This window comes from Marmota monax, unplaced genomic scaffold (assembly GCF_021218885.2).
Source record: "Marmota monax isolate L192 unplaced genomic scaffold, Marmota_monax_Labrador192_F-V1.1 WCK01_AAM20220418_F8-fsc00066, whole genome shotgun sequence".
In the NCBI taxonomy this organism is placed as follows: domain Eukaryota; kingdom Metazoa; phylum Chordata; class Mammalia; order Rodentia; family Sciuridae; genus Marmota; species Marmota monax.
In genome coordinates this window covers 3,870,805-3,881,742 of record NW_026692805.1, presented here as the reverse complement: position 1 = coordinate 3,881,742, position 10,938 = coordinate 3,870,805, and the positions used below count along the sequence as shown (strand labels likewise).

The 10,938-nt window shown below is 39.6% G+C and overlaps 1 protein-coding gene across 28 annotated transcripts in view; it reads right to left on the bottom strand.

The window, feature by feature from the left end:
- Positions 1-10,938, bottom strand: part of Svil (supervillin) — a 237,171-nt gene that overhangs the window by 68,995 nt on the left and 157,238 nt on the right. For 23 of the 28 annotated variants that reach the window (XM_058580538.1, XM_058580541.1, XM_058580542.1 and 20 more), the window contains one exon: positions 286-366. The exons of the other annotated variants lie outside the window; for them this stretch is intronic. In XM_058580538.1, coding sequence (XP_058436521.1) covers positions 286-366 — 81 coding nt within the window. The remainder of the gene's footprint in view (positions 1-285; positions 367-10,938) is intronic. 28 annotated transcript variants of the gene reach the window in all.

Here is a 10,938-nt window from a genome sequence, read left to right as displayed (position 1 = left end):
AGTTGGTGAGAAAGGGGAAAAGCAAAAGGTATAGAAAAGATCCTCAGAGAGAGGGAAAGGAGGAAGAGAAACGCTATCAGCATGGATTAGGGTGATGCGAGGAGAAAACAATGATTTGAAAGTAAGTTCTTTTTGAACACATGGTTTTCAAATGCATTGCCACTAACAAGAGGGCAAGAGGAGAGTCAGCATTAGCTAAAGTGTGGAATAGCAAAGCCAAGTCCAAGGGAAAACAGAAAAGCATCCATTAAACATGAGCCACAAGTTTTACAACGTGAGATGTACCTGGAAGGCCAGTTGATAAGTGAAGGTGTGTCCCCTTCAGAATCTTTCTGGAGAAACCACTCATGTTTGAGCTTCCCTGTGCTACCATGTACAAAAAAACAAGACTTCAGAGAATTTCTATTAAAATGTTAATAAATACATAGAACTTTATTATAACAGAACACTTAAAGGCATTTTTATTAGGTAAATAATAATCTTGGCTTTTGAAAATATGTAAGCACATTTTGGCATAGGGTTTATATTGGCTTTACAGAATTGCCAGGACATTTGGCTCTCTTCAAAGACCAAGAGATAGAAACAAATATATCTAAAGTCACCAGAGAAAGTGTATTTCAAGTAATTTTAAATTATTAGGAGAGAGTCTGTTAGAGTCATACTCTGCTTACGAATGCCAGGTAATTATCCACAATAGGTTGAAGTAAAACATATAAGGCAACTTAAGCTCCATAAATGTTGAGGCACATTGGTAAATAGACAAATATAAAAAGAGTGTCCTTGCAAAACAACGAAAATGAATAAAATAAATAAAAACAAATTCAATGAGATCATATCTTTAGTTGTTATTACACATTTTGAATTCACCATTGGATAAAGCAATCAATACCACAGTTACAAATGCTTATTCAGGTCCATTAGACAAATGTTCATTGAACTCCCATCCTGTACAAAATACTGAATTATTTAAATAAGCTCTGAGAGGTAACAAACATAAAAAGGCATCATCCTGGCCATTGAAATCCTTGCATTTTGTTAATATAGCCTGATGTACATATTCATTCATCAAGCCTCAACCAAATACAATGCAAGGTAGAAAGTGATGAAATGATTATGAGAGGATGAAAATATTTTAGAGAACTCTTAGGCAAGGAAATCCTTGGGTTAACAATGTGAAATAAGTCAGAGGAGGAACATTCCCTTAAGATGCAGAAAGAAAAAATGGAAATTCTGCATGCTATTTTAAAGTTTACTGGCTCAATACCTCATGAACTTATCTGCAAGAGTGTTTAAATAGTAGGCTGGAAATATTGCAGCTCCCAACAATTTTCAAAAGAGTAGAATAAGAATTATAATTAACTCAATTTTCTAAAATCATTTTAGTTTGGTTCAAGGTGCCAGGCAAGAGCCCATCACTGGAGTTATATAGCTTGCTGTGGCCACTGAACTCTGTAGTATTCTACACTTGGACTTAGCTGCTTCTCAGTAGCATCCTTCAGTCTCTCTCCACCCAAACCTGTCATTCTACCTCCTGATTCCCAACATTACAACAGTCTTATGCAAAGCAAACAAAAATTAAGATGTATGTACATTTTCTTTTCCAATTGGACTCTCAGTGTTTGTTGGAACCTAGGAAAAGTTCAGCCTATCGTCTGCAGCTAAGAAAGGAGGCAATGCAATGTAGGACAGAATGCAGAGTGAAAAAGGAACAACACATCAATGCTTTTGAAAACAAGCAAGTTAGTATAATCAGACTGATTGCAAGGCTCAATAAATTTTTGAATAAAGGAATGCTTTGAAAAATGTGAACTGCTCTCCAATTTTTTGAACACAACCTTCAGGGACAAGAATAAAACTTAGTATCACCATAAAACATTTTCAGGGGCTTACTCAAGAATAGGTTGGGTCAGCATTTATAAAATGAAAATCATATACAGAAAAGGCTGGGGGTGGGAGACTTACTAGAGTCCATTCATTCATTAAAACTCAGATATGGAACTGGCCAAAAAACAATAACTATTACCAGGGCAGTGAACACTGCAAATCTAAAATGTTATATGTAATAAACACACAATGTATATAAGAAGAAATAAACAATTTTATGTGAAGGCATCCTGCCCAGAACCTGGTGAGCCCATCCAAACACTGATCTCCTCTGTTTTTTTTTTTTCTTCAAAGACAACAGAGCACTGCAAGTTTATGAGTTTTAACGAGATGATATATTTAGAAACTCCATTCTGAAGTCATGTGATTTTAGTAGGCACCGGTCATGCCTCACCAGGAGGGTTCATATTGGCTTAAGTAAACTTCAGGCAGGAACGATTTAGAACATTTCTCCAAGTAAGGCTTTCAGGACTCATGAACCTGGGGGAGGTTTTCCACCACCCCAAACAGAAAAGAAAGCAAGGAGGATGAGGAGAGATCTAAGTTAGTTAAACACTCCTGGTGCATAGGACACCTGGGGTACTTCTATCTACTCTCTCATACAAAATGGTCAACCTCAGTTGTACCAGCAAAGCTGGATGCTGATGGTCACCTCCTTATCTCCCAGCCTTCTCTATTGGTTCCTCCTTACCAACCCCCCCCCCCCCCGCCAGAGAATCCTCAGGGTGGTGTCCTTCCCTCCTCACTTCTCCATCAACAATTGAAGCCTAGATCTAGCTTTCAGTCTATCAAGGATCTTCTATGTTTATCTCCATGTGATCTCCCACCCATGAATTCCAGACTCCTGGATTCAACTGGATACTTGATATTTTGAATATCTAATATAGACATTCTAATACCTAAGAGAGACATAATATAGACATCTTAAGTTTTACATGTGCACAGACTTGGGGTAAAGTGGTAAAGTGCACCTACTTAATGTGCAAAAGATCCTGAGTTCCATCTCCAGCAACATCACCTCCAAAAATATGTAGCATATCTAGAAAATGAGCTCTAGAATTCCCTCCAAACCAACATGTACTGGAGTCCTCCCTAAATCAGTGAATGGTCAAACAATGGAGACTAACCTTTGCCTTCTCTGTTTTTTTCCACACTCCACATCTAAGTCATCAGCAAATGTGTAGGTTACCCTCAAAACATGAGCTCATCCCACTACCTCTGCTGCTATTATACTAATTCAAGCCACCACCATCCTTTACTCCAATTGCTGAGATGACATAATTATTCTACCTATTTTCATCTTTGCCTATCTATAATTTAGCATCAACTTAGCAAACACAATAATTCCTGGAAAATGTAAGGTGTATTGGTCATTCCTCATTTTGAAACCATCATATGGCTCCACCTAGCATTTATGGTAGAACCCAAAGCCCTCACAATGGACTCCAAAGCCTTCCCTGATCTGCATCACCCACATCCATATATCTCACTGACCTCATCCCCTCCCCCTCCCCCTCCATGACATCTCTCCTCACTAGGACATGTGAAAGTCTTGAGAGAAGAGACTTTGTTCACTGTGGTTATCATCAGAATTCAGCACAGTGTGTGTGGCCAATAGCAGATATCAATAATATTTGTGAATGACTTGTTGAATAATTATTTCCACAACTCCATGAGGCAATTTTTTTGTGGTGCTAGGGACAGAACCCAGGGCCTCGCACATGCTAGGCAAATGCTCTACCACTGAGCTCCATCCTCAGCCTACTATGAGTTATTCTAATCCTCATTTTATAGATGAAGAAAAACAATATATGAACTGCTCAAGTTTGAGCTCGGACTTAGCGCGTAGATCCCCAAGCCTACGCTCCAGGCCCAAGCAAGGGGGACATCAAGGAGTTCCTGGTCATATTCACCACTGTGACCGGATTAATATGTCTCTCTTGGGTGCCTGTTTTACCCCCAGCAAAGAGTTACCCAAATACCTATAAATTCCACAAAAACCAATTACCTTCCTCCTCTGGTTCTCCAGCATATACCTAAAATCAGAGGAGTGAGGCAGCAAAACCTCTGGACTGACTTTTCCTCCTTGTAGTCTAGGCTGATTATTAATGTAGTATGGCTAAGAGATGGCCAGACTCAGATTTTAAGATATATATTTTATAAAAGTACAAAATTGATTTCTGAGACCAAAGAGATATTGCTTTCAAGAAGTAACTCAATAGAGGTGAGATTTTAAAAATATGAACAAAACAGAGAGCACAACTGAATAGTGCCAACTACTTCTTTGTTTTTTTTTGTAAATTTCTTTAAATTGTGAATGGATGCTGTAATTTTATAGTGTTATTTTGTACTGTTCTTTAATGTAATGTTTAATTATTTTTGATAATTGAGGCTTGGTTAAAAAACAATGGAGGGGCAGTAAGGCCGGGGGTGTGGATCAGTGGTAAAGCACAGGCTTTGCATGTGTGAGGTTCAATCCTTACTTACTTCAATCCATGCACACACATATACCCCACCCACCACACACAAAGTAATGGGAAATAATTCACTTTATACAACATAATGAGCCAAACTGAACATGTGATACTCTCAGGCTAAAGCAGTTGTTAGTTGCATAGAGTTGAAAGTGAATGGTGGTAAACAGAGGCAAAATGAATGACGGGGACATTTTCTATCTTGACTGGAGTAGTTGTTATATATTTACCCATACTCACCAATCTAGGTTGGTGCTACACCAGACCTTCTGAGGGGATCCAGTTTCTGGCTACTGACTGGATGTTTCCTTGCTGGATTAAAGGAATCCGGGCAATGGGTAGCTGCTATGGTTTAGAAGCATACACCAAAGGCTCAGGTATTAAAGGCTTAGATCCCAGCCTGTGGTGGTGGTGGGAGGTGGTTGTACATTTAGGAGGTGAAGCTTAGCAAAAGTAATTTAGGCCCTAGGGGTATGCCCTTGAGGGGTTTTCGGGCTCCAGCCCCTCCTCTTTCTCTTTTGCTTCCTGGCCTCCATGTGAATTCCTCTGCCACATGTTCCCATAAGGATGTACTGTCTTGCCATGGACCTAAGCAATGGGGCTAATGTTATATTTGATTGAAACCATGAGTGAAACCAACATTACCTCCTTATAAATTATTGTCTCTGGTATTCTGTTATAGTAACAGAAAACTGACTAATACAATAATCTTACTCATGAGAGTAGCCCAGACTCAGTCCTTCAGGGCTGAGAACTGAAGTCACCAAAATAGCCAATGATTTCTCACTCACTTATAATTCACACTTACAGCTGAATAAAATTTATGAGAACACTGACTCAAGACATAAAAAGAATTGCAGTCTCAAACAGAATGCAAAGAGCCTTGTGATATGAACAAGTGTTACTCAGTATGTTCTGCTAATTGGAGTCACTGGTCTGTGATTAGATAAAAAGCTTGCACCAGAATGAAAACTAACATCAGTTAGCTTGATGGTTAATTCAGCTGACATTTTCCTTATAACATGACTTTCTCAATGAAGGAAACAATCCACAGTTTACATCCCAGCACAAGTCGCATACAGTTTGCAAATTGGCTGATGAACAGTTTGCAAATTGGCTATTTCAACTGGCACTGCTGTAGTTTAATTACACTTAACCAGAGAAAAGAGCAGAATAGTCATTCCAAAATGATTTGTTGAGCTGGGGATTTAGCTTAATGGTAGAATACTTTTCTAGAAAGTGAAAGGCACTGGGTATGACCCCCCCCAGCCCCCCGGCACTACACAAAACAAAAATGATGGATTGAGTCACGAGATATATGCCGGATGCTGGGCAGAACCTGGGAAGAAAATATGAAAATGAATCAGCCAACGTATCCATCATTCCTTAGGATTCAACTAAAGAAGGGCTATTATTGAAATCATCCTAAGCAATCTTGCAGACTGGCATAATACCAAATCCATGGTGCCATGTTTGGGGGATCCTGATAAAATAACTAAAATCCTCTTATGGGCATGGCATCTTAGTTGGAGGGTATTGGGCATCTGTCTATCCTTCCTAAGATGAGAGGGCAAGGGAAGCTGCATTTGTGAAAGCTCATTTGAGTCATCATCTCCTTCTCCTCATTTCTCTTCCACACAAATCATCATCAACCACAAGCCACACTCATAACATTAGGGCTCCCTTCGCCATGCCTGGCTTCAGCACCTAATGTGTCTGGGAAAATGACAATCTGATCATGGCAAGAAAAGACTGGTTTGAAAGAATAAACACCAGAGAATATGTAAGAGAATCCAAAAGCGATTCAGGGGACTATTAAGACAGTGAGAAATCTACAAAATTCTGGAAAGGTCAAGAAACCAGGGCAGATGGGAAGGTGGACTCTCCCCTGGACACGTTCTCATTTGTCAGTGGCCTTATTGGAATTCGATATTGAGATGCAATCTGAGCCCTGCAGAGCACAAGCGGACTGTTACCTACCTGTGCTACGGACAGTTCCCTTTCATCAACGTATCCCAAGATTGGACTAACCCCTTTGGCAGTCACATAAAGAACTTGCTGTCAACTAAAACTCTTAGGTCTGTTTCCCATGAACTGCCGTTAAATCTGGTTTCTCCAATCCTGAACTCCTACACTGATGTTTCTTTCCTCTCTAAATACAACACTTTATTAAATTTCATCTTGTTAGTTCCCCAGTGCTACGGCTGGGAAGAGTGTCCCCCAGAGGTTCATGTGTCGAAGGTGTGGTCCCAAGCGTCGTGCTACTGGGAAGTGGTGGAAGCTTCGTGGTGGGAAGTGGTGTGGTAGGGACCAGTGGGGGTCCCAAGGTCACTAGGAGCATGCCTTTGCTTCCTGTTTTGTGATGTAAGTGGTTTGCTTGCTCAGTCATGGAGCTCCCACTGTAGTGTGTTATCCTTACCCCAGGTCTAAAGTGAGGGGGGGCTGCCTGATTTTGGACTGGAACCTCCAGAACCATGAGCTAAATAAAACCTTTTTTCTTCATAAGAGAATTGCCTCAAGTATTTCACTGCAGACACCACAGCTCCATGTGCTCTTGTCCTCAGAATTTCATTCTCTTTTCTTTCTCTTTCCTCTTCACTCTCATCCCTGTTCTACCTCCGTTTCTCTCCCCTCCCCTTATTCTTTCTGTCATCACACTTATTTATAAATCTGAGCAGAAATCTGATCAGTGTACTTTCATGTCCCCAAATGATTTAATGAAATGCCAAATAGGACCAGGTGAATGACAAAGTCCAGTGTGGAGCCAGAGACCTTGTTCTCTCAGGCCTGGGTAACTACAACCGCCACTCATTTTGGCCTCCCTGACTGTGATTGATTCTCCTTCAGAACAATTCTTCACATTCCACCAGGGTGATACTTCTACAGTACATCATCTGTTGTCCTCCCTAAAACACAGGTCAATGCCTTGTCAGGGCATCCAAGGTGCTTTGTGATTGGTTTCCACCTGGCTGTCCAGTTCTTCCTCATCCCCTCCTGCCAGGGATACCTAGGTGTCTGTGCCTCCTCACCTGCAGCAGCCTCCCCTCCACATCCAACAAACTAACCATATCCTATGGACTTAGCTATGACCACTTCTCCAAGGGAAAATAATTAATACCCCATCCCTGGTACTACTATAGCACCCAATACTGCTCTCTAGAACCACAGTCACCCCTTGTGTTGTAATTATTTTCCACATCCTTAAAATGATAGACCCATCTAGGAACGCAAGACCTGTCATATAGAGGGCTCAATATAATATTCTTGAATGATTAGCTAAGCTACCTTAGAGCTGAAATTGATCCGTACAGATGGACAGCCACCCAATGAGTTTAAAATCATCTCGGGATTATAAATTTCCATTTTGTTTATGAGGACAAAGCTTTTTAAATGCCTTATTTAAATCTAAATAAAGATTTAGATTTCTATAATGTCACTGATCTGATCTTTTTTTCCTGAAATTTCTATACCTTCAAAGGACAAAAGTAGCAAACTCTTTTCTGCTGTGATGGAAAATAACACTGACATAAATAAAAAGTGGGGTGTAGAAGAAAAATCTCTTCTTTCAGAAGAAAAGTTCTTTTAGAGAACTTGAAAGAATGGATGGATGATGGATAACAGTTTGAGTTTTATTAAGGTACCCTATTGTCTCAATTAAGTTACTTTAAAAATCTTTAGGTTTTTCGGTCCATGTATGAAATAGAGTTTTAAACCAAATAACCTCCAGTTACTTCTGGTTTTAAGAGTCTAAAATTCTTCACACAGAGAATTTATTTTGTGGGATTTGGGTTGAGTCATTTCTCCATAGGCAGAGGTGACATCCACTGGAAAAAAATGGTAGGGTTACCCAGGACCAGAACAAGGAAGTGTTGACTTCAGATATAGCAGAATGATTTTTGATGTGGCGAGTGGCTGATGCAGAGTTATATTACCAGGAAGTAAGAACTCACCCTAAGTAAGAATTCACCTAGGAGTTGATTGCTTTTGGTTTGTACCTTTAAGTACTTAACAACAGGCTTTGGCTCCCTATAATTCTAGGAGTTAACAGAAAGTGGCTCCTGCCACCACAACAAAGTAACATCTAGCACAGTAAAATTAGCTCCAATGATACAAAATCTTCTAAAAATAACATATTATTCTGCTTAAGAAGAATGTGCATTAAATTCTGCATCTCATTAAAATTAACAATTGATTTTCTAAGAGTCAACCCTTTGGGGAAAAAAATACCTGTTTTCCATGTATGCATGAGTATGTGCATGTGCAAGGGCACATTCAGACAAATTTTACACCTTTAAGCATAAAAGTTTTACAAAATTTCAAGAGTTTGGCACATGTGAACTGTTGGCTACCACAGATTGCAGGCTGGTATTCTGGGAGACATAACCATATTTAAGTCAATGAACAGGAATTGCCAGTGAAAACAGAGCTACGTGGAACAAACAAACAGGAATGATTTAACTATACATTAACAGCCAAAAGTTGGCACAGTAAGGTGAGGAATGCAGATTTTGGGGTACAAGGACTGAAAGGGGCTCCTTTCTCATAATAGAACAAATGTGTGAGATGCTTTGAGGGTTACTCTTTAGAGATGGATCTGAGATCTCTTTTCCATGAAGCACTGCCCTGGCCCCTGGAGCATGTTACAGAGTTTGCAGCCAGAATCGACAGGAGCTGAGATAGAAGGCTGACCGCCAAGCAGTCTCCTGTCCTATCAACATCTCTATTGGTGTGTGGACACAGACAATCAACAACTCAAACCAGGAGAACCTGAGACTGCGGAAATGGTTTTGAGATTCAAACTTCTCATTGGGAGATGAGCAAACACAATAAGAGGTAAACTACAAATGCCCACACAAGTCCCTTTCTTTCTTAGGGCTCAGTCTTCAAGTTAAGGTGTTGCAGAAAAGCTTCACTCTGGAGGGTACCCTGCTTCATCTTCCTGAACCAACCTGCATTTTCCTTTTATCACTGAATCATACAACAACACAATGTATACAAATACTAATTCAGGTTCACTTGACAAATGTTTATTGAGCTCCTACTATGTGCAGGGTACTGAGCTGAAAAAGCTCTGAGAAGTAACAGGTGAATCGGGTATCATCTTGGCCATCCATGAAAAGCCTTGCATTATGTTAGGGAAGAGAGCATTGATTTACACATCCCTCAGTGTCCATGAGGAGCCTGCCAGAGCCATCGTCCACCAATAGCAACTCTCCCAAGGTCAATAAGGAACAAGGATCCTCTAGAGAGGATCATCATTAGAAAATAAAGTGTAAGTTCCCTTTCATTTTCTCTTTGTCAGGCACATAGTTTAATGAGAATAGTGACAGTTGATGCTCAAGCAAAAAGCAGCTGGGGGCCCAAGGCCATGAGTTTCTTACTCACAAAAGTAACAAATATGGTACATTTCCATTTTTTTTTCTCTTTTAAAAATAATAGTTGCACAAGATAGCAAATTTAACAAGTCTTGGGGTCAGGATTTCTAGTTGTAGCAGGAATTCAGATTTTTAAAAATCTGAATAATCCATAGGGATATATATATATATATATATATATATATATATATATATATATATATAGTGAATATATAATATATATACATATATATATATGGTGAATAATCCTATGGATTATTCTAAAATTCACTGTGGATGAATTAACAAAGAATGATTCATTTCAGTGACACTACCTCTCCATAAAACACAATATCTAAAATTCCATATAGGGTTTGGAAGAACTGGAGGAGTATGGGCTGGGTGTATATTCTTAGTTTTCTTCAGAACAAAGTGTTCATCTGAATTCTTGGGCAACTAACAGGATTTTGGGGCTAAAGATCTTGTAACAATCCATCAATATACTAATTAACTTTTAAAACCTTCTTTATCATATAAGCTGAATACTAAATGATTCCAAAATAAATACATGCCTTAGGCAAATACTACCCTAAAGACTGGTGTTTAACCTACAATGTTTAAAAACAGCCCAGCACAGTGAAGTATGCGGACTAATGATTCTCCTATCCACAGGCACAGGCGTGTGCCAATGGGAGTGTACACAAGGGCTCTCAGCAAGAGACTCGAGCTCACATTTGAATTTCGAGGGCACTGTAGATAATCTTTGGATGGTATATTCATGACTAGTGTGTTCATACTTAATGAAAGGAAACAATCTCCTGCTATTTAGCACAAAATTATGACATGAGAATGTGTTGATTCAAAGATTTACCAGCCAAAAATGTTGGCAGAGCTCAGTGATGAGAGAGTAAAGCAGAAAGAAAAATATTCCATTTCAGGATAGAACACACCCATGAAAAAAATGAAACATTAAACTGTCTTGTGGGGGCTGGGACTGTGGCTCAGCGCTAGTGTACTTGCCTTGCATGGGTGAGGCACTGGGTTCGATTTTCAGCACCACATATAAATAAATAAAACAAAGATCTATCAACAACTAAGGGAAAAAATATTTAAAAAAAAAAACAACTGTGGGCTGGGGGTGTAGCTCAACGGTAGAGTGCCAGCCTAGTATGCACAAAGCCCCAGGTTCCAACCCTGCCAGGCAAACACAAAAACAAGACAAAACC